Source organism: Crotalus tigris, unplaced genomic scaffold (genome assembly GCF_016545835.1).
Source record: "Crotalus tigris isolate CLP2741 ecotype Arizona unplaced genomic scaffold, ASM1654583v1 scf7180000023598.3388751, whole genome shotgun sequence".
NCBI classification, from domain to species: domain Eukaryota; kingdom Metazoa; phylum Chordata; class Lepidosauria; order Squamata; family Viperidae; genus Crotalus; species Crotalus tigris.
In genome coordinates this window covers 264,844-289,528 of record NW_024100068.1, presented here as the reverse complement: position 1 = coordinate 289,528, position 24,685 = coordinate 264,844, and the positions used below count along the sequence as shown (strand labels likewise).

The 24,685-nt window shown below is 36.4% G+C and overlaps 1 protein-coding gene across 10 annotated transcripts in view; it reads left to right on the top strand.

The window, feature by feature from the left end:
* Positions 1 to 24,685, top strand: part of SYNE2 (spectrin repeat containing nuclear envelope protein 2) — a 224,697-nt gene that overhangs the window by 56,695 nt on the left and 143,317 nt on the right. For all 10 annotated transcript variants that reach the window (XM_039319483.1, XM_039319485.1, XM_039319484.1 and 7 more), the window contains 15 exons: positions 2,549 to 2,722; positions 4,408 to 4,542; positions 5,582 to 5,737; positions 6,814 to 7,031; positions 7,972 to 8,035; positions 9,574 to 9,692; positions 10,357 to 10,480; positions 11,452 to 11,612; positions 14,753 to 14,900; positions 15,585 to 16,153; positions 16,368 to 16,544; positions 18,195 to 18,345; positions 21,115 to 21,273; positions 21,928 to 22,089; positions 23,094 to 23,195. In XM_039319483.1, the coding sequence (XP_039175417.1) occupies positions 2,549 to 2,722; positions 4,408 to 4,542; positions 5,582 to 5,737; positions 6,814 to 7,031; positions 7,972 to 8,035; positions 9,574 to 9,692; positions 10,357 to 10,480; positions 11,452 to 11,612; positions 14,753 to 14,900; positions 15,585 to 16,153; positions 16,368 to 16,544; positions 18,195 to 18,345; positions 21,115 to 21,273; positions 21,928 to 22,089; positions 23,094 to 23,195 (2,619 nt within the window). The remainder of the gene's footprint in view (positions 1 to 2,548; positions 2,723 to 4,407; positions 4,543 to 5,581; positions 5,738 to 6,813; positions 7,032 to 7,971; positions 8,036 to 9,573; positions 9,693 to 10,356; positions 10,481 to 11,451; positions 11,613 to 14,752; positions 14,901 to 15,584; positions 16,154 to 16,367; positions 16,545 to 18,194; positions 18,346 to 21,114; positions 21,274 to 21,927; positions 22,090 to 23,093; positions 23,196 to 24,685) is intronic.

Sequence of the window (24,685 nt, the reverse complement as noted above, 5' to 3'; positions counted from 1 at the left end):
CAATTGACTAATAGCGAATTTGTCAATGCCAATGGTGTTCAAGTGGTGCTCCAGTTGTTTTGGGATTGCACCCAAGGAGCCTATTACTATTGGTACTACCCTTGCTTGCTTTTGCCACAGTCTTTCTATTTCTATTTGTAGGTCTTTGTATTTTGTTATCTTCTCCAGTTCTTTCTCTTCTATTCTGCTGTCTCCAGGCACTGCCACGTCCACTATCCAGACTTTTTTGTCTTTCTTATCGACAATTGTTAAGTCTGGGGTGTTATGTTGCAGGTGCTTGTCTGTTTGAATTCTGAAGTCCCAGAGCAGTTTAATTTTATCATTTTCTATGACTTTCTCTATTTTATGATCCCACCAGTTTTTGCTTACAGGCAAATGATATTTTTTGCAGATCTTCCAATGCACCATTGTTGCTACTTTGTCATGCCGCTGCTTGTAATCAGTTTGTGCAATCTTCTTGCAACAGCTTACCAAGTGGTCCACTGTTTCTTCAGCTTCTTTGCATAGGCGGCACTTACTGTCTGTTGCTGTCTTCTCAATTTTGACTTTGTATGCATTTGTCCTTAAGGCTTGGTCTTGTGCAGCCAGAATTAGTCCCTCGGTCTCTTTCTTCAATTTTCCTGCTCTTAGCCATTGCCAGGTTTTATTATTATCTGCTTTCCCAGCTATTTTTTTCATGTATTGGCCATGTAGTGCTTTGTCTTCCCATGCCTCTATTCTGTTCTTCATTTGGTCTTTCTTGTAGGCCAGTTTGGTCTCTCCAGTAGTTAGTAAGCCTTCCTGATATACTAATTTCAGTGCATCTTCATCATTGTTCTTCAGATATTCTTCCAAAGCCATTTTTTCTTCTTCAACCATCTGATGTACTTGTAGCATTCCACGCCCACCTATTTGCCTTGGTAGATAAAGTCTATCAATGTCACTGCGTGGATGAAGGGCATGATTCATTGTCATTATTTTTCTGGTCTGCCTATCCATTGCTTTTAGTTCTGCTTGAGTCCAGTCCACTATTCCAGCTGTGTACCTATGATGATGATGATGATGATTATTATTATTATTATTATTATTATTTGCAAAACCAGCCAGATATTCAGATTGGGTTTGGCATTTTTGTCTGCTTATCGATCTGGATGTTTGATAGCGTTACAGATATCATCGCAGGATATAAGCTGTTCCAAGTTCCTTTTGCAATTAACTGATGACAAATTTATCAATGTTGATGGTGTTTAAGTATGTTCCAGTTGTTTGGGGCTTTGCTTGTTTGTATGGACCAGTTGCTGGCATGCTGCGGCCCGGTACTGGTCTACGGACCAGAGGTTGGGGACCCCTGGATTAAAGCACTTATATTTCCTGGACTGTTACTTACTCTCTGGCTTGGTCAACCTGGTTCAGGCCTGCTTTGGAGAGGTCTAAAAGTCAGTTATCCAGAACAAAGGCTTGCATAGACTTCTAACTGTATCTTATTGGAAAATGGAGCTTTCTTATTAGGCTAAGCCCAATAACAACGTGGAACAATCCAGCTAGAGTTCAGGACTTTATTTGCTTTATGTAGTAGATGGAATCTTGCCAAACTAAATCCTTATTTCTCTTACCCTAACAGATATTCCCTGGGAGATTTTAGGAAATGGCTATCCAAACTGATTTGCCTCCAATCCAGGTCTGGGTTGGGCTGCCTCTTCTGTCCCCCCCTCCCACCTTCAGGAATATGTGTCCTCCTGCTGGGAAACTGTTGTCTCACTGTAGTCCATCACCCCAGCTCCCCTTCCATAGGTACCCTCTCTCACAGCTCTTTCCAACATCTGCATACAGTGTATGCTTTCATTTTTTTTTTTAAAAAATCAACTGTAATGTTCCTGTAGCTGAAGTCCATTATTTCATATTCTGCACTCTGGTGAGAAGTATGAGGTCTTGACCTTATTCTGAGAGATATCCTTTTAAGTATTTGAAGGGTGTCATTATAGTCTCCCTCAGTTATCTTTCTGATGGATAAGCATACCCAGTTCCTTCAATCCCTCTTCATAACAGTTTTTATTCTCCTACCATCTTCATTGCCCATAGTTGAACATTTTTCAATTTTCTCTGAATCCTTCCTAAAGTGTAGTGGCTAGAACTTGATGTAGTACTCGATGTGGAGGTATGATCAAGGCAGAATACAATGGGATTATTTTACCATTTAAAGATGGTACTTCTGTTTATGAAACTTATCTTTTTTTCAGCCACATCTCATCCTATATTATCTATGTCTTATATTTATCTTTTCCATTTTCTAGTTTTTAAGAGGATCAGATCCATAAAGGAATTTTTTTTAATGCAGTCCTGTAAGAGAATGAATTACAAAAATGTACACAATCCTGAAATATATACATCTTCCCATACTTGTCTGTTTTTGATAATGGTCATTGGGATTATTCCAGTTCCAGGAAAATAATTTTAGCATGCAATAAATATAAGTTTACAGAAAGTTGAAAAGATGGATCACAGGCCTTTTGATGACAGTGAATACATGATGAGACTTCATGACTCTTTTTCCTATGATTTTTCTTCCTAGATTGTTCCTGTTAGCCTTCAGACAGATCCATGTACACCAGATGAGTTCTTCTCAGAAGATGAGGTCAAGCTAAACTTTGAAAAAGCTCACAAGGAACTCGAAACAATCCTTCTAAAAGCTATGCATCTTCTAGGCCAAAAGACAATTTCTGAAGAACCACATTCAAAATATGAAGTAAGTTAATCCATGATATCACTGCATAATAAACACCCTAAAGGGCAGAGTACTGTGGCTGTCATAAATGAAAAAACAAAAATGGGTACTATGCGAGCTTTAAAAATACATGTTAAGGATGTCTCCAGACAGAAGTTAAAAAAAAAGTATGTTCTACCAGTGTTCCTTTTATGATACCTTGAAGTCTGTCATTATTTTTAGAGGCTTAATGGATTCTTTAAATTTTGTAAATGCTTAAGGCAGTCATTTTACCTGTTAAAGCCAACTCCCAAAACAAGCCTGGCTCTGTATACGTTTGGAATGAGATCCTCAAAATATTATGCAAAATGTGGTGCATCTTTGAATTGATGGAAATTGTATATCCCTGATATAAATAATCTGGACTGTGATGTCTCACCAAAGTGATATCTCTAAACCAAGTCTGAAAGCACATTTTTCAGTTAGCACGTTTTATTAAAAGGCATAAGCCTTGTGAGCTGCAATTCCTGCATTGGTTGGAAAAGATATTACCAGACCCCTGATTTTTTGCTATCATAGATTAACCACCTGTTAAAAGAAACAGCAACCTTATGTTCATTAACATTTACAATTTAGAAACTATAGTTAATATTGGTTTAGAGCAGTGGTTCTCAACCTGTGGGTCGGGATCCCAAATGGGATCCCTTTCAAAAGCCAATAGGAATTGTCCAGGCTGTCTCTGCCCTGCTGAGCCCGCCAAAAGTCCCATTCTGCAAACGGTGCTGCACCAGTTGAGTAGTCCTCGACTTACAACCGGTTGAGTAGTCCTCGACTTACAACCGGTTGGGGATCGCGGCATTAAAAAGGTTGAGAACCACTGGTTTAGAGTCTTTTCCTTACCTGTAAATATTAAGTTGCCTAAATCATCATAGTGTTAGGGTTCATATTGTATAGATACCAGTGTACCCAACTAATATAATATATTACTTGCATCTTATAGTTCAGTAAAATAATATTTTTCTTTTTTTAAAAAAGGAATGGCAATGCCTTTTTTCCTTCTGCTTTTGATTGTAAACTAATTGAAATATGATGGCATGACCTCAAGGGATGCAGCTTCTTGGTAAAAAGCTGCATCTAATATTGTTAAATATACAAATACACTTGAGTGTTTAACTCAGGAATCCAGTAGGCTACACCTGCTGGTTTTATCTAGTAAGGGCTATGGAGCTGAGATCAGCACAGGGTAGAGTGGAGATACTTATAATTTCCCTATTCAGTGCCCTGGAGTTATATCAAAGATCTAATGGGAAGGATAGTAACAGGTCTTCAAACTAATAAGACCAGAGAGCCAAGAAAGATTCACAAACCAGTCTGTGATGTTATCTGCATGTTAGGGCTACAGAAGCTATTCAGTTCATTATGTCCTAGGGGCTGACTCAATGTTTCTTGACCTTGGCAACTTTAAAATATGTGGACTTCAATTCCCAGAATTCTCCAAGCCAGCATGAAAATACTGAATGCACATCAGATGAGCTGTTCTTGTTCTGATAGTGGCTTAAAACAAGTTATTTCAAAGGCTGTCCCTCTATGTCCAGCAAACCTTGTTTTAATCTGTAATTATACTGGAATCGGAAGAACCCTTGTATCACCTAGGCATGATCTACTTTGGGGCAGGGGGGGGGGCTGTTTTGATTATCATGCCATAATTTTATGTCATTTTCTTCCAGGAGGCTTTTAGCATCTTGGACACTAACATTCTTAGCAAGTTTTTGAAAGCAGTGGAACAGCTGAAAAGCATTTTATCAGCTCATGAAAAGGCACTGGTGGAGGAAAGGAGCAAAGATGTTTGTGATAGATGGGAGGTGAGAAAATGTACTTGGAAATAGATATTTTAATCAAGAAGAAGCCACTCGAGTATTTAATATTTACATGAAATGTTTGCAGGGTTTTTTTTCCTGCAGTATGAGTGATACAATGGTGAGAATTATTAGCTTCATCCCAAGAGACCTAGGCTGAAGATATGTCTCAATAAATTAGTTCCACTAAGTATTGATGGACAAGTTACTTTTATGTGGTTGCCAGAACTTTATATCTACAGCAACTGTATAGAGCAGCAGTCCCCAACCATTGCGGCTTGGCAGCCCAGTTGGTGGGGAGAGAGATAAACTGGGCCACACGACTGGTGGGCTGGTGTACATGTGTGCACGTAGTCCAACTTACATGAGTGGTGGGCCGGCACACACACACGCAGCTTAACTTGCATGAGCAGCGGATTGGCGCACATGCACGCAAGTGCCTGTTGACCTGCTGCTCGCGCAAGTTGAGCTGCACGTGAGCCGACCAGCTACTCACACAGCTCAGTTCCAAATAGGCCACAGTATATTCATGTTTTAACTTGCTTCCCTTTTCAATAAAATTGTCAATATTTAAAGTTGATGTATTTACAGTATATAAATATTAGAATAGATGAAGAAATAAAACACATACAGAATGATATTTTGCTATTGTTTTCTGTGTGTTTTATTTGTTCATTTGTTTTTCATCATGGATTTCATTGTTAATCATTATAGACATTTTTAATGAAGGGAAGTGCCTAAATATACTAAACAAATACGTAGAGGAGATTTTTATGAACCTTTCTATTTTCTCTTTCTCTTATTTACATTTCCTTTGGATGAAATTTAATCTTTTAATTACAGCTTAATTCTTTTATGTTTATTTTGCTGTTAAATGCCTTGAGTGTTGTGTTAACTGGAAACTCAGGAAGGTTGCAATGAACAGACACATAGCTTGCAGGGTTCTGAAACTAACATGTTATTCTGATCTTACTACAAGATTTGGATGTAAAATTCTTCCCTTGTACTTAAAAAGAATATTCAGATTTGACCATCTCTTTTGCAGGCTGCTCGCTGTGAAATCATGTCCTATATTCATCTGAAATTGAAAATCGAAAGAGAGAAGTTCAATAAGACTTTTTCAAATCTCAATAAGCAGATAAATAAAGAGAAGAAACTGCTCAATGCAGGGAAAACAAAAGGACTTATTGAGGAGCATGAGGTACCATGTAAAACTGGCATTCTCTTTTGTTTCTCAGACAGTTTTTATTTTACAAGATACCATATAATCGACCAGAATTACCATTGTGGTTTTCTGGCATTTCAATGCCACAAGAGATTTCCTTTGACTCTGTTTCCTGACATCATTGTCACTGGGAGAGGCCAAAAACTAAAACTGGAATTGTCTGCCTGTTCAACTGGGAAACAATGTAAAACTGAATGATGCCTTAGTGTACCGTGTATTCCGGCGTATAAGGCGACCCGGCATATAAGACGACCCCCGTCTTTGGTGCCGAGTCGCATGCCTAGAAAGTCATCTTATATGCCGGAAACTACCATTATTTCCAACGTATAAGACGACTTGGTGTATAAGACGACCCCCAACTTCGGCGCCAATTTTAAAGCTTGCAAAAGTCGTCTTATACACCGGAAAGTACAGTAATGATATAATGATGTATTTAGTAAGTTGGTTAGCTGCATATCCCAAAGTGAAATAATTATAACCTATTAGTTCAGTAGAATCTATATACCTGAGATGAAAACGTGCACATTCTGCCTGTCTACAGTAAGTAGACAGGATATATATATATATATATTTTATCCATGATGGTACCTGTGAAATAAATTACAGGTGAACAATAACTGGGTAGGTATTCTGATCCTTTTAGTTTTTTCTCTGCTATTTGGTTGTCCAGTATTTTGGATTTTCTTTCTAAAAGGTGCTTTGGAGCATGTGCCTGTTTGAAGCATGGCAGACAGAAGTTAAATTTGCCCTCTGCATATTCCAAGGCACCTTTGGATATTGAATTTGATGCACATTATGGACTAGTCATCTAATGGAGCAAAGAGTTCATCAACAAGGACAATTGAATGTGTTAACAGATCACCCCTCTGGCTTCTGAATTTCAGCAGATATTCCTCATCCATAGCGCAGCCATAGCCATGATGCTTCAAGAATATGATTGGTTAAGTTAGGTTTAAATACATTTGTGGGATTGTCATTAAGAGTTTTATAGCAAGTTAACAAGGACTTGGAGTACTCAAGATGGATGTATCTGCATTTCTGTATCCATTTAGGCCTTCTTTTCTCAGCAAGGTAGCCTGGGCGAGCTTAACACTTGCTTACAAGCTTTGAAGACAATGAATGATAAAATAACCAAAGTGGAAAAGGAGTCCAAAATAAAGCTGCCAATTGCAGAATATGAGCAAAAGAAAAAAGAACTTCAAAAATGTGCAGCAACTATTTACAATGAGTTGGTATCTAGGACTGGTGATGACCATTCATCTGAGAAAGAGTGGGTATTTTCAATAATTCGTGTAGAACTGTGGCATGGGGGCACTTATAGTTGATTTAGCATAAAAATGCTTTTGTGGGAGATTCTTAACTATTACACACCTTTGACAGTCCTTCATTTCATGGCTGGAGTAATGGATTTCATTATGCTGTAAATTAAAACCAGTCATTTTACAAAATGTTAGTGTGGTAAGCTATTTTGGAGGAAGGAGTTTATAAGTCACCATTATGTGTAAATTGGTCCTGAAATTAAAATACTTTTTCTGAGTGGAGTGGAGTGGAGTATAGAGTAGAGTAGAGTAGAGTAGAGTAGAGTAGAATAGAATAGAATAGAGTAGAGTAGAGTAGAATAGAATAGAATAGAATAGAATAGAATAGAATAGAATAGAATAGAATAGAATAGAATAGAATAGAATAGAATAGAATAGAATAATAACAACTTTATTGTCACTTTGAATGTACACTAATCGGCATACATGAAATTTCATTGCATTCAGCTCACAAAGGGCCATCTCCTCCAATATACACTACATATATGAGACATGAGAGCAAAGAAAGTCAGACTCAGAATAGCAGTGGGGTGACTTTATGTCATCGACTCCAACTATTTTTTACATGCATTGCTGTATCACACATGTGCCCAAAAAGGGCAGAACTTATAGCACAATGTTGTAATGTTGTTTCCATCATTATGATGAAAATAGCAAGTCCCCACAAATGCTACTATTTGTGATGGAGGAATAGAACATGTCAGATTTTAATTCCAAGAAGAGCCAGGGATGGAGATGACAGGGAAAGAAGACAAGAAATGAAGTCTGGGAAACTTTGAATTATTTTCTCAGTTACATATAAATAGAATTGGGATGGTACTTCTCTTTTTTCCAGATTTAAGAGGTATTTTTCATTGCTCTGCTCTGATGTTATTTCATTTTGAAATTTAGAGATTTTACACCTGCTTCAGTCAATGAAGAGAAGGTATCATCTCAGAATCCTGAAGCTGAAAAGGTAAGAGTCACATTTTAATGTTCATTTAGATCAGCCTTCCCTAATCCAAAACTGGGTTTGGGGAGTTGCATTCCATCTGGCTGATGAAGACTGATGTATGTACATAAATGTCTGTAGATCAATGTCTGTTTGTTATTAGGTGACAGCCTGAAAAATAGTTTTGCATGGATTACAAAGCCACACACTGGAAACCTGAAATTCATAGGTGCTGTAGAATTTGCCCTTCTTCGCACAACATTTTTGTCCCTTGGTGATGATAAGGTCTGTTTAGTATAGCAGTATAACATTCATGCTATTAATTCATTAATATCTTTTGATATCAAGGCTTTTAATACAAACTGTTATCCTATAATAGCAGCTGTGCTGCATCCTCCTCAGATACAAGCAGTCTGTTGCATCCCTTCTGCAGCATCACCTACTGACATTTACCTTGAGTGTTAACTTCTTGGGCTTCCAGAATGGAGCTGGCTAAGCCAGTCTTTTTCAACCTTAGCAGCTTGAAGTCCAAGTGGCCAAGATTGAGAAATACTGGGCTTAGCAGTTGCAGGTTTCTTCTGCCTGAAAGTTCCCTCTCACTGACCAAGATGCTTTGCTTGGACACTTCAGACCTACTGGATAGTATATGGATATAGCTGGCTATGGGGCAGTGAGTTGGGTGAGAAGGCAGTGAAAGTCACAGGCGTGCTTAGAGGTGGATCCTCGACATCATTGCATCATGATGCAGATGGCATAAATTGCAGTGAAATTTCATCCTTTGCATGCAAAGTCTGCTGCACTAAGACCTTTCAAACCAAAGTTTTTCTGTATTGCAACTTTTTAAAAGAAGCAGAAAAAGTTATTACAATCCTTCCTGAAATCAGGCATAAGTTATTCCCTTGACAGCCTCTGAATTCCATGTCTGGATAAATGTAATTTAAAAATTACATTTTTAAATATAATTGACACTCTGCCCCCCCCCTCCCCCGGATAATGGTTTTGAATAAATAAATATAGTTGAACTTACTTGTTCTGCATAGTGAGGAATAGTATTTGCCACTTTCATAATTCTGATTGGTAAACCAGAGAGAGCAAATCTCAGATGCTTATTTGAAAATTAAGATTTATTTAAAACTACCTTCTACAAGCATTTTAGAACTGTATTCTGTAAAAGTTGTAATTTCTAGCCTGAGCATATTTTACTATTTTACCATTCCTAATACATAGGAAAAAAATAGTGCAATAAGGACATTTGGCTTTAGGTATGGCTGAACCCAGCCATTATGCATATGGAAAGTTCACCTCTTTATCAACATGAATGGGAAAATATAAATATTCAGTATCCCAACTTTTCATATAAAATGTCCTGAATTAGGATAAAATAAATCTGTGAAAGTAATTTCCCTTGTGGCTTTATAACCTTCAGTCTTTTTAAATGAATCTTTAATTTTGGGGGTGAGATTTCTTTTATATGGAAAATTAACAAGGTATTGTTCCATTAAATATACATAATTATTGTTATGGATATTGCAATTATTTATATATTTTGGTTATATTTTTAGGATTCAGAAGATGTTTCTTGTATAAATTTGGAACCAAAAAAGGAATTTCAAAATGTCAGGCAGCATGCAGAAAAGTTGGAAAGTGATGGAGACTTGGCCTTAAAAAAATTAAAAGAAAGGTATATTTCAGTGTAAAATATGGAAGTGACAAGAAATAAGTATTTACCAGAAGTATCTGAAATAAATTTGCAAACATCTTTTTTTTTTAAAAAAAAAATAAAGCTGAATCTTCAAACTGGCTTACCTTGTTTTAATCTGTCAGATTCCAGTCCTAGAATTATTATAGAGAGTAACATAAAATGCATTTTCCTCAAGTTGTTCTCTTTGGACTACTCTGAATAATTATTTTAGATTTCACAATCATTTGGTCTTGAAATAGCCTAGGGGCTCTTCCAATTGAGAGAAGTGCCTTGCTTTATCTTCTTTTGGGAAATTTCTATGGTGTTCCTTCCTCAGCCTCAGAAATCAGACCTCTCCTGGTTGGATTTGCTTACTTGCATGTTGAACAAATTAAGACCCTGCTTCTTTTTTTGTACTTGGTTTTTGTAGCCCCTTGCCAGAAAGTAAATTTAAACATAAAAAAGCACATTCAGTTTAGGATCTGCAAGTAAGAAGATGATTGCATAAGTCAAGATGGCTGATAGAAGAAATGAGAAAGTATTAAGAAACAAACAGTTGTATTATTTCATGAAAATGAGGAGGAGAAGCAGCGTTAGAAGAAGCAAGAATCTTGTTTTCATGTCCAATTTTGCATAATACTAACGATGTCACGTTTTCTCTTAGCTATGACAAAGCAAGACATAATCTGAAGCTTCATCTGAAGAGCATCAGAGAGACTATAACTCTGTCTTTCATTGATGATGTGAGAAACATTTCTTTCCTTCAGAAGAAATTGCAAACACTGGAAGTAAGTGTTTAGGTACTTTCTGTTAAATCAGGGTTCCTCAGACATTTAGCATAAGTGGATCTATTTGGAATTTTGAAAGAATATAATGGACGTGTTCATAAAATGGTTATTAGGTCAGGTGGAACCAGTTATAAAATATCTGTAAACCAGAGGACAAATAACACCCTAGGTTACAACTATCCTCATTTGAGTTTCTGACAGTGACTCGGGGGCCACTAAGAGAACCAGTAGCACTGTTAGTATAAGATTCTGCTTGAGGCGGATGCTTTGGTTTATAACCTGTTAACTTAATATATTTTTTTTAAAAAAGATTTTTTAAAAATGAATTTGTAAAGCAGGAAGCTTGGTGGATGCCAAAGAATGTGTCATGATGCAATTCACTGCACTTTTGCTCAACAAGCATCAAACGTAATCTTGGGGTATTATGTAGACAGGCATTTATTTTGCCAGTAAAAAACAAATGGATTCTAATGGGTCACCCCATGGAACAGCTTGCAAAAGAAATATACTGCAGGACATATTGCATGACACTTCTGTTTATGAAAGTAAAGATTATAGTTTGCAATCCTTAACTGTTTCTTGGAATCTAGCAATGGCTAACACAAGAGTTTGAATTATACCTTCTCTAGGCTTATCTTTTCAATTTGAACAGAATTAGCATTGGTACTTACTGAGCATTCATTAGGTTCCTATGCAGAGAAATTGACAAATGAATTAATTTAATAATTACATTAATTATTAAAATTAAATTAATTGATTTTAATTATTAAATTTATTAATATTCCAATTAGAATTTATATGAATGTATTATAATCAATAGATGAACTGGCTGTACATTGTCTCAGTAAAAAGACTATGTTAAACTAGGGAAAAAGGCATAGTTGAACTTTATTTCTATGTTTTTGTTTATAAATCTGACAATGTTACTTAAAAAAAATATAGCATGTCACTATTTATACATTTTGTTTCAGGCTTTAGATAGCAAAGGTGATTCTTCCTGGAAACTATTGGATTCTGTGGCTTCACAGTTAGTAAAGTTCTCAAGTGAGATGGACAATCCTGTCATCTCTGAGAAATCTCTGGAAGATTTGCACAAAGAATGGGATGAGCTCCAGTTTGCTTTAGATAAAAGGTACAGTTGGCAAATTAAAATTTGAAGAAGCAGTGGGCTAATTGAATGGACATAAGGGAAACACACATAGATTTTGTCTTCAACAGAATCAGTAATGCCCTGTTCTGAACTAGTCTGACTTATCAGATGGTGTGAGAGATGGAGAAAGTTAGTTTAGCTTGCAGATTGCCTCCTAAGTATTCAGCTGTTCATGTGAAGAGGGGATGGCTTATACTCCTTATGGACTGAGACCACAGAAAGTGAGAAGAAGTGGTAATGCACAATCTGGATTGATTTCTAGGAAAGTCTCATTTTTTTAAAAAAAAAATCATATTCATCTAGTCTTGAAAGGGAACAACAGAGATTTCCCAAAAATGAAGATAACAAAGATGTGTCCAAGTTCCCTATCATTATGAACTTCTAAGGGAAGTCGTAGTAACTGATATCAAACATTATATCAGATTAGATTTGTCAAACATGGCACATCCACATAGATGGCCAGATAATAATAATAATAATAATAATAATAATAATAATAATAATAATAATAATAATAATAATAATACTTGGGTATCCTTCAAGCTGACAACATCAAGCACACTGAAGTCAAGAAAAAGATTAGAGGTGAATACATCAAGAGAGTGAAGAAGATCTTAAAATCCAAACTCAATGGAGAACAATTAATCAGTGGAACAGCTTGCCTCCAGAAGCAGTAAATGCTCCAACACTGGAAGTTTTTAAGAAGAGACTGGACAGCCATTTGTCCGAAATGGTGTAGGGTTTCCTGCCCGAGCAGGGGGTTGGACTAGATGACCTCCAAGGTCCCTTCCAACTTTACTACTATTACTAAATACCATAAAGGCAATCAACACCTGGGCAATCCCAGTCATTAGATACACAGCTGGAATAGTGGACTGGACTCAAGCAGAACTAAAAGCAATGGATAGGCAGACCAGAAAAATAATGACAATGAATCATGCCCTTCATCCACGCAGTGACATTGATAGACTTTATCTACCAAGGCAAATAGGTGGGCGTGGAATGCTACAAGTACATCAGATGGTTGAAGAAGAAAAAATGGCTTTGGAAGAATATCTGAAGAACAATGATGAAGATGCACTGAAATTAGTATATCAGGAAGGCTTACTAACTACTGGAGAGACCAAACTGGCCTACAAGAAAGACCAAATGAAGAACAGAATAGAGGCATGGGAAGACAAAGCACTACATGGCCAATACATGAAAAAAATAGCTGGGAAAGCAGATAATAATAAAACCTGGCAATGGCTAAGAGCAGGAAAATTGAAGAAAGAGACCGAGGGACTAATTCTGGCTGCACAAGACCAAGCCTTAAGGACAAATGCATACAAAGTCAAAATTGAGAAGACAGCAACAGACAGTAAGTGCCGCCTATGCAAAGAAGCTGAAGAAACAGTGGACCACTTGGTAAGCTGTTGCAAGAAGATTGCACAGACTGATTACAAGCAGCGGCATGACAAAGTAGCAACAATGGTGCATTGGAAGATCTGCAAAAAATATCATTTGCCTGTAAGCAAAAACTGGTGGGATCATAAAATAGAGAAAGTCATAGAAAATGATAAAATTAAACTGCTCTGGGACTTCAGAATTCAAACAGACAAGCACCTGCAACATAACACCCCAGACTTAACAATTGTCGATAAGAAAGACAAAAAAGTCTGGATAGTGGACGTGGCAGTGCCTGGAGACAGCAGAATAGAAGAGAAAGAACTGGAGAAGATAACAAAATACAAAGACCTACAAATAGAAATAGAAAGACTGTGGCAAAAGCAAGCAAGGGTAGTACCAATAGTCATAGGCTCCTTGGGTGCAATCCCAAAACAACTGGAGCACCACTTGAACACCATTGGCATTGACAAATTCGCTATTAGTCAATTGCAAAAGGCGGCCTTATTAGGAACTGCTTCCATCCTGCGACGATATCTGTAATACCATCAAACATCCACATCTGCCTATCCCAGGTCCTGGGTAAGGACTCGATAGGTAGACAAAATGCCAAATCCAGTCTGAACATCTGGCTGACTGTGCGATGATTGAGAATAATAATAATAATAATAATAATAATAATAATAATAATATGTTGCACCTGCAACATAACACCCCAGACTTAACAATTGTCGATAAGAAAGACAAAAAAGTCTGGATAGTGGACGTGGCAGTGCCTGGAGACAGCAGAATAGACGAGAAAGAACTGGAGAAGATAACAAAATACAAAGACCTACAAATAGAAATAGAAAGACTGTGGCAAAAGCAAGCAAGGGTAGTACCAATAGTCATAGGCGCCTTGGGTGCAATCCCAAAACAACTGGAGCACCACTTGAACACCATTGGCATTGACAAATTCGCTATTAGTCAATTGCAAAAGGCGGCCTTACTAGGAACTGCTTCCATCCTGCGACGATATCTGTAATACCATCAAACATCCACATCTGCCTATCCCAGGTCCTGGGTAAGGACTCGATAGGTAGACAAAATGCCAAATCCAGTCTGAACATCTGGCTGACTGTGCAAAGATCCATAATAATAATAATAAAGTTTGAAGGGACCTTGGAGGTCATCGAGTCCAGCCCCCTGCTCAGGCACGAAACCTTACACCATTTCGGACAAATGGCTATCCAGCCTTTTCTTAAAAACTTCCAGTGTTGGAGCATTCACAGCTTCTGGAGGCAGGTTGTTCCATTGGTTAATTGTTCTAACTGTCAGGAAGCTTCTCCTTAGTTCTAGGTTGCTTCTCTCCTTGATTAGTTTCCATCTGTTGCTTCTTGTCCTGCCCTCAGGCGCTTTGGAGAATAACTTTCAATAACTTCTGCAGGCAATGGAAGTAATCTTGGGAAGTTTTGCTCTGTTTCTAGACTTTATCCTTATACTCATATGAGCTAGATATTTTAAACAAAATGATTATTGATTATTCTACTCCTGTTAGGCAAAATTTTATGAAGTCGACTAATGCTCAAAAGCTAAGACTTTTAATGAAGAAGCAAAAAGCAGAAATCCTTGGGTGTATACCACATTCTGTGTTAATGGAGTTGTATCAAGAACTTTTTTGTTCTTATATATTGTACAATGTGTGGAGACATTTCCTTAGGTGATGTCCTGTTCATTTTGCACTTGCTGTCCTTCAGGATGGAATCTTTAAAGGCTGGTTTGGCCCTTCTTATGCCAATAGAAAATGAGTGGGTCTTACTCTGCAGATCAGAAGAACAACTTTGTAAAAGAGACATTCCACATTATATGATGAGTAAAACTGATCTTCTGTACAAGAAAGTGAAGGTTTGTACTGATCATGTTAAAATTTTCTTTGGAATTCAAATAATATCTATTCATCTTCAATAGATTAGCCCCAGATTCTTCTAGAGCATTAAGACTATATTCACAAAAATACTAAGTGCAAAATTGCAAAAAGAAATTTTCAGAAAAGAACTTGGAAGTAGAAAGATGAAGTCTCCTCTTTTCTCAGTTCAACTTCCCAATCTCAGCCGCTTTTCTCTAAGGGAAAGTGGTAGTAAACAGAAAGAGAGGTTCTGAATCTTTCTTTATTTTGTATTATATTATAATGCTTATTATAGCCCAAAGACCCAAACTGGTGTTCTTTAAGTGCTTTCCTCCAAATCTGTTTAATCCCTTAGAAGAATAATCATATCTAAGTCTGTCTGCTCATCATTTTTCATCAACAAAAGTAGATGTGGTGCTTAAGAATATAAGAAATTGTAGTACTTTATATCAAGTTGATCTGTTGGTCCATCAACACTGACCAGTAATATTGTAGCTTTTTAAAGTATCAGGCAGGAGTTTTTCCAGCCCTAGATAGAGAAGTGCCCTTCTGAATAAAAGTATGCAGGCTACCATTTTGCTATAGAGCCATCTGTCATTCTTCAGATTTAGTAAGTGTAATTGCATAGTAATTAATATTATACATAAAACATAGTTTCCAGATCCTATCGTCCTTTCTTTCAGAAAATCCAAGCATCTATAGCAAATTGTATTGAACAGTGCAACAGCCAAGAGCAAAAAAGCCCTGCAGGATGGACAATTGACCAAAGAGATCGGCAGGCCATTGGTTTAATGATCAGCAAGTATAAAACACAGTTAGAAGAACTGAGTCAAAAGATAGAAGTCATTGAAACAATTTTACAAGATCTTGAAAGTTTTCTGGCTTCCCTGAGACATATTCAATGTTCTGTGGATGCCTCTACACCACTGAGCTGGTCTCCTCAGTTAATGCAGGAGGTTTCTCATATGGAGAAAGAAGCCAAGTCTCTAGATGAGAAATTGAAGCAACTTCATATCTATTTGGTAGAGGCTGAAAGTGGTAAAAATATGAGCTGTGAAGAGTTTGTAGCAGCTTTACTTGTAAAGGAATGCTCCTCTATTGGTTTTGAAGCAGCAACAGAGTATACCCAGAATCAAAAGACTGAAGAATTTTCACTGAGGAATATTGAGCTATTTAAAAATCTTCAAGATATATATGATTCAATCAGTGTGATAGGCTTGCGGGACCCAACAATTCCTGCTATTTCGCAAAGGTGAGAAAGCCTTTTTTCCACTAATTTTACATCTTCTGGTTGGGAATTATGGAAGCTTCTTAAAACTGGAAATATTGTAAAATAATATAATAATAAAATACAATATAATAAATATAATATAATAAATCTGAAAGTATTTTAAAATAATAGAATATTAGAATAGTCACAGTGAAATTATAAGGTATCAATCTATTTTTTTCTCTTGATAATATAGGTTGAAGTTGCTCAGTGAACTGTGGAAGAAGCTTGATCGCTGTGCTCCAGAAATGAAAGCCTTGAATGAGATTAGTCAATTTTCCCAGTTGCCAAAAGCCCAGGAAAATGAGGTCAGTCGGCAATGGACACTTACTCAGGACCTATGGAAGAAGACTAAACTTGCCATTACTGAAAAGTAGGTAACAATTCTATATTTATATGTACCTCCTAGGAAGTCCTACTGATATTCAATAAAACTTATTTCTGAATAGATTTCATTAGGACTGTACTATACATACATACATACATACATACATACATACATACATAATGCTGTTCTGCTATATTGCTGCAGCTGTAGATTGAGACATTGCTCATCTTCCCACATTGCAATACATTAGAGATAAATGATCACTCATGCTGGAATACATAACTTCCCTTTTATATCTTCTTTAATTGGAAATTAAAAAACTTGTGAAAATTTTTTTATGTTTATCAAAATTATTAACTCTGTAAAACAAGTAAATTATCGGAAGCCAAGAATATGCCATATTTTCTGCCTCTGGTTGTGGGAAAAATCAACTTGGAACTTTTGGTTAAAATACTATAAAAAGAAAATGACGAAAAATGTGCCTAGAAATTGAAAAAACAAAATGTCTTTTTGCAAGAAAAATGTATACACAAGCAGTATATTTAGTAGCTTCTCTTAAAAGAAACTAGAGCAATTGAGCAGTATGTACCTGTGTGTTGACTTGTTCATAGAAAGCCAGAATTCTCCTAAATCCTGGCTGGGTCAGTTTTCTTACTTGGAAGTGTTGCATAATATAATTCTTGGGGACTGGACAACTTTTAAATGATAACTCGAGACTACATGATTGAACTTTAGTTTGTGTAAGAATCTCTATGTTGGTAAGGAAGTAGCATGTCAGGGAATTAAATTTTCCACTATGGAAGAATGAAAACTCCCTTTTCTTGCATTCTAACTGGAAGAGTCCAAGAAGGGATCTCCTATTTTGATATTTTAAAATAGCCATTCTTATCCTCTCCTTGCTCACTTTGTATATTTGTTTTTATAATATTTATTTTAAATGTGGATTGTTATATTTTTATATGTGTTGTTTTCGTATTTGTGATTTTAATTGATTGTTGTATATTGTCTAGGGTCACTTTTAGAGAGATGAACAGCTATAAAAATTTGATTAATAAATAAATATTCTACAGCCAGTGATGTATACAGGTAGTCCTCATTTAGTGACTGCCTTGTTTAGTAACCTTTTGCAGTTATAACAGTGATGAAAAAAATATAATCTATTCTTGCCTTTAGGATTTTTACAGACCTGTAAGTTGAAGTAAGATCATAAGCACAGTTGTGTGTTCATTTAACAACCACTTTGCTTAATGACCAAGTTGTTAGTTCCAATTTTGGGAGACATTCTTATAAATACTCTCAGTCTCTTTCTGTCTTTACATGGTCAGTTATCTTCATAATTAATTGATGCCAATTATCATAGGCATCTATCATAACTAGAACAGCAGTTTAGGAGTGGGCAATGCAAAACTGGAAATAAGTTAAACTCCTCTCCCTGTGTAGTACAATTCTAATTTTAATTTTCCTCTAAGATGGTATATGAAACTATAAAAGAATATTCCTGCATTTAATCCCTAGTTTAGTTCTAAAGGCTACTAATTCTCTTCTTCATTTTTGAGAAAGCTTATTTACTTTGGAGTTGAGTGGGCATACTGAATTCCTTGACGTGTTCATAATCATTTGAAAAATAAGGTTCTCTAATCTTAGGCCGGTGTGTAAATGTCTCCAATTTTCTTTTGGCTTTGTTTCCTTCTATAGGCGTGAGTACTGTAAAAGCACAATGGAACTCTTGAAGCAATATCAAAGCTGCAAAACCTGTTTGACTAGCATTATTCTGAAGCAAGAAAATGCCCTATCACAGCAAGCCTCCTACATGGGAAAAGAAAACCTACAGAAGATAATTGCTAAGGTGAAGTTTTAGGGCATTTTTGTACATAGGAAACCATTTCTCTGATTCTGTGCAAATGAGCAACACCCTGTAGCATTCAATGATGGATATGAGACACAGTGCATTGAGAGCTGGAGGACAAACTCCAAACAAAGACTTAGCAATTAGCCATAAGTATTTTTCCTCTTTCACTGCTGATCACTTTATTAAAAGACAGCACTGATGCTTTAAGTATACAGTATCATCAGTTATATACTGTTTAGGTATATCATCAGTTGACGCAAAGGTCTAATCCCTAATCATGAAAACCTATAAAGTTTTATCATCAATTTGAGTTGCCTCTGTCTGGATCAAGAACACTATGTTTTATGGGCAGAAACTGTGTCTTACTTTTTGGTCTGTTGCTGTCTATCCAGTGCAGCTAGTAACTTGCAGATTCATTGTGAACAGTGATAAAATCCTAATTTTCCTACTCTACGAGTGTGTTCCAATGTTCCAATGAAACGGGAATTATGAATCCATGTAGATTACAGTCCAGAGATGCATTGCTTGGTGCCCTTTGGTTAATACCTATTAAGCACTGATTACATTCCTTCCAGCCTGTAGTAGATACAATCTGAAAACAAATCTTCTCTGCCATGGAACAGAATTCTTAGCAGTGATTCATTAGAGAAGCCCCACCTGTATACAGTGTTGCCATCAACACTCCATGGGGAGATAGGAGAAAAGCTTCCAAACCAAAAATCTTTGGGCTTCTTCCAGGCCTCATCCTGCAAATGTTAAGATTTTGCAGCTTTTACCATGTCTATAGGCAAGCTTCCTGTCGATTAAGACATAGATAAGTTTCATGCAAAGCGCTTACTATATGATAGAGGAAAATTTACTCACAGGTACCCAACTTTCCATAAATCATGAAATATATCTCTGGAACAAGATGTTAATAGAGACTTATGACCTCAATTGAGCTCAAAATTTCTATTGCTAGGTGAGACATTTGTTAAATGAATTTTGCCCCATTTTATGACTTTTCTTGCCACAGTTGTTAAGTAAATCACCACAGTTAAGTTAGTAACACGATTGTTAAGTGAACCTGGCTTCCCCATTGACTTTGCTTGTCAGAAGGTCCCAAAAGGTGATCAATGAACCTGGGATACTGCAACCGTCATAAATGTGAGTCAGTTGCCAAGTGCCTGAATTTAGATCACATGACCATGGGGATGCTGCAACATCGTTAAGTGTGAAAAATGGTCATAAGTCACTTTTTTCAGTGCTGTTATAATTTCAAATGGTTGCTATATGGACTGTTGTAAGTCAAGGATTACCCGTTTAGGATATTTTAAAATGTCAATAATATTTCCATGCTTGAATGGGAAGCAAAGTTTATCAATAGTCAACAACATCAACATTAACAAAATATATAAAGAAAAGAGGTAAATATTCAGAATTTGATAATATATGTTTGTTATATTACCTGCCTTGAAGATTTAACTTTGCCTCAAGGAGGACTTGAAATGGGTCATTCCATTTCAGAAGAATCTTGACAACACTTTCTGTATCTTTGTTACTTAAATAAAGGTCTAAAGATTTCTCATTCCTGGTCTTTTATGATTCTCTCCAGTTTATGCATAATGTGATTAATAATAAGAGTCAGAATCTAAATACTTACATTTGATGTATCTTTCCTTTCTGCCAAGGTTGTTTTATTTGGATTGGGCAATGTCATGAGAGTAAAGCATTATCTCACACATCCATTGCTAAATTTCCAGTTTATTAATTCACAGGTGCGAAGAAAGGGTCCTTAGCTTTGGATTTGTTTTTTTAAAGAGTATTGGCACAAAGATCTGCCATGTCATTCCTGATCTGGCTCATGTGCATTGATATTTTAAAGTAAATAAACTGGTGAGAATTCTTCCCCCTCCCCACCCAAAGTATGCAGAGTTTCATGCTTATTTTTTTTCTGTTAGAGGAATAAGAAGACAAGTTGTCTATCATCTGTTGCTTGAAAACCTTTGTCCTGCTTTCTCATTGTCTAGCTGGATGTACTAAAAACAGAGTACTGTCTGACAGGGAACAAAGCTGTTATTAACAAAAGCTTTATAATTGCCAAGTGGTATAGGTCAGTTCTCCACTGCCTGTGTTTGTGTGTTTTGGGGGCATAAGAGCCACTTCAGAAGCCCAAAGTAGAAGATAAAAATGGTATTTTGCAAGTTTCAGAGACACAAATTTGGTGACACAATTCTATAAATTAAAATGGATGATTCATTTTTTGAAACAACTGTAGTTATCAAAGGAAATATTGTATTACCTGAAAAACTATCTGTTTATTATTATGTGTAGAACAAAATATTTTAGGTTTAATTTGCCATTAACAATTCAGGTCCTGCCTTCAACATAGTTTTGACAGTATAATTCAATATTATAGGAACAGTATATGGCAAATGTGTGAGAGGAGAATTGAAAAGAAGATGAATAAGCAAACAAATAAATCTGAAATATACTGTAGCTATTATGCAAGTTAATGAGTTCATTTGCATAAAAAGAAAGCAGAATATTGTTCACGTTTTAAAATATTTGAATAGATTTAATGATGAATTTTTTAAAACTTGGAAGATTCATAATAAAGCATAACTCTGTTACTTTTTTCTCATTCTTGTTGATGCTGAAACGAATATAAATATTGAAAATCAAAGGCAGTGCCATTTTCCATTTTGACAAGTTTCTGACTCTTTAGAATTTTCCACAAATGCAACAGACCTGTTCATAAATTTGTTCATTCTCATCTTTTCATAGGTCAACATGGCAAAGGAAGAATTTAACAATTACTCTGAAGATGTTGATAGATTAAACCAAATGTGCAAAAATCTTCAGTCTCAAGTGAACAAAATGAAGAGTTTTGAGGAACCCCCATTTGAGAATGAGGCTAATGCTATTGTGGACCGGTGGCTGGATGTATGTTATAGAAGCTAACTGTAAGGATGTTCCAAATTATCATTCATTGTAATAATCAATTTTGACTTCCAAGTATTAGTCAAAGTAAATTAAATTAAATTTAGCATGATGAAGAACCAAAAAAGAGGGAAATTGGAGCATGCTTAATACAAAGTGGGACTCAAAGAAATGCATATTTTTATTTTATTTTAAATTATTCTCAAAGATATAAACAAACAAGCAATATTGTCTTATGCTGTTTATATTGCTTAGCACTCCCAGGAGTTTTTCCATGGGTGCATATCTTAAGAGTGTCTTACTTCAATATTTTAAAAAGCTAGAGAAGGACACTGACTGCTTTATGAATATGCCCAGGCAATTCCTAACTAAAACCAGTTAGGACACATTATTGGAAGAAGATTCCATCTAATAAACCAAGCCACCTCGCCAAACCTGTCTCTAGAGTCTGGAGTGCTATTGTGATCTTTGATATGATAATCATATTTGGCAAGAAACTGGCTGTATCCTATGGGAACATTGGATTACTTCCCTCCCCTTATTTGTTTTTGTATCTAGCTTCGTTATGCCTTGCCTCTCTTCATGTTCTTACTTGATTAGAAAGCTTTATGTTCTGTTTCTTTCTTCTTTTTTGGAAAACCGAATTCCCTCTTCCAGATCAATGAGCGGACTGAAAGCTATTGTGAAAACCTGGAAAGAGCTTTGACTTTATGGGACAAGCTTCTTAACTTATCCAGTGTGATTGATGAATGGTCAGATGCAATGCAGAAGAACTTAGAAGATGGGAATGTGACTGAGAAGGAATTGGAAGAGTTGGAGGTATGATTGCTATGGTTGTTGTCATTCAGTAACTGCAGGCAGCTTTTTCTAAACTGGATGAAAAATGGTACAATGCCATCAAGCTGTGATTCAAGATCTAAAGTTCTGTTTTTTCTTCCTCCTTGTTCTCTTTTCCATATTGCCATCCTTTCTCCGACTTTCTTCTCCTGCTTGAATGCAATGAGAGATTCATTCATAAAATACCTAGCATTTCTTTATGAGATGCAGATATGAAAAAGATATGTTTGAAAAGCTATTTTTATATTGAAAGGGGAATTTTAATTTGAAATGATGGTTGGTGTTACAACAAAGATTAATATTAGGTCTTCAAAACTCTTACCATTCTTGTGTTAAGATGCAGCTGGTTTGAAAAGGAATCCAGTGCAAATAATTTGTCATGAGAAAGTTCTTTTATTTTTAGTCAAATCACTCCCTCATGTTGCTCAGTATTACCTACATTAAATAGCAATCTTTCCCCATCGTACCTGAAGATGGCAGAAATTGATCTTGGGGCTTTTGACCCAAAATTAGGGCAGGGCAGCCTAAATCTCCAGGGAGATTCTATTTCAAAGAGCAGATGCCATGAAAAGAATGCCTTCTAGTTCCCATCTAATTACATTGCTTAATGCAGTGTTTCTCAACCCCAGCAACTTTAAGACATGTGGACTTCAATTCCCAGAATTCCCCAGTCAGCTCTATGGTTGTTACAGAACAGGCAGAAAAGATGGGAAAGAGTCAATCCCTCTGGTATTCAGGCGGCATGCCATGAAGGGCTTTATAGGAGGTAATCATCACTGGTAATCAGTCTAGCTTAATAGCAGAGGTGCTACATTGGGTATCCTGAGTTGTGCTCATAACTGTTTAAGCCATTGCATTTTGGCCCAGTTGTTGTTTCCTGGCAATCTTCAAGGGCAGTGCATTATGACTTCTATTCAATACTAACTGGTAAAATAAAATTTACAATTGGATAGTTTGTACATAATCTGTTTTCTGTATCTTCTCAGGCTGATATCCTGTGCCAAGAAAAAAAGTTAGAGGAATTTGATACAAAGGTGGATGAAATTCAGTGTCTTCTTAATGGCAGTGAACCCCCACTTGAACTACAGGTGAAAGAGGAGAAATAATAAGAATTATGATTGTGGTTAATATAATAGGCCTGCTTATTTTTGTTGTCCCAAAAAGATTTTCTATTCCTTTTGTATTGCCTTGCAATAATGAAAATAAAACACAATTGTAAAGGCCTCTTTTGCTATCAGGTCTGCCCCATTCAACTGGACAGTGCAGGGTAATTACTGTTTCGGCTGGTATTCAGTATCACTGTCTTATTCTCTTCGACCAAGGATATAGGAGCAAGGTGAAGGAAAGAAAATGCCTTCCATTCTGTTACTTCTCTTCAGGCTGACTATCTGATACTGACTCAAAGTGCTGTGATATGTCGGAAGTAACAGAAACTTTGGTGCCTGTTTCTGAGCTATGTTTCCAGATTACAGCCACTAAGATACAATCTGGCGCCATCTAATTGTCCATTGCATTTAGAAGTCAAAATGTTTTATATTTCTCCCTGAGTCCTATGAAGAGGGTTCATTTTTTTTTCTTTCACTCATAAAAAGCTCTAGGTCTCTCTAGATGACTATAGGAAGAAAACCTCGAGAAGGCCCCTTCCTTCCTGTTTAACTTCAAAGGAGGAAGGTTGAGTTGGTCAGGAATTAGCTGGGCTCACGTCTAGGCTGAAAATGCTCCCATCTAGTGATTTTCTGGAGTTTTGAAGGTGAGATGCAGTAGCTCTAATTCAACTTTTTTTTTGCCCGCCTAGTCATCTTAGTTGAGATTAAAAGGATTGGGACATAGGTTAATTCTGTGTACACTCTGACAAACAGAAATCTCTGGAAACTTGCTTTGCCAGAAGTGCCTGGCAAATGCAGTTATAAAAACCCAGAAGTATGTTTGTGCCTCAGAATGTGCATCTGTGTGTGGGGAGAGTACCTTCCTTGTAAGTATTTGAGTATCTGTGTAGAAGGGGAAACTTCTCATAAGCGTCTCTACGTATACATGACAGGAAAGAGAATAACACTAATAAAGATACTTAGCACCTAAATTAGATATTTTTTGTGGGGGGAGGACTGCAACGAAACATCTGCCCTACTTTCACAATATCCTTTGCACGCCATGAAAGAAGGGAAATATTTTCAGTAATGTTCTCAAGAAAATGCTAGAAATATTCTACCTAAGTATGGGGAAATTATTTTAACAAGTAGTGGTAGTGCATAGTAGAAATGATTTTTCTGAAGGAAGAAATATTCTGTCCTGAAGCACATATATTGTTGCTTCTGACTGTGATTGTTACCCTTAATCAGTCGTGATGCTGTCGGTCAAGAGCTTCTTTGAATGCTAGGTTATGATAGAACATGGTTTCAAACATATTTTTATGAAAACAAACTTGGCAACTTTAATTAGAACACAGAGAAGTTCCCTGAGGATGGCTTCCAGCACGAGTCCAAAAGTTCGGAAGAGAAAACCTCTGGTCCCAGTGATCGACCCAGATTGTGTCCTGCAACATGTATTTGCCTTCATTCATTAATTAAAACTGATTTTCTTG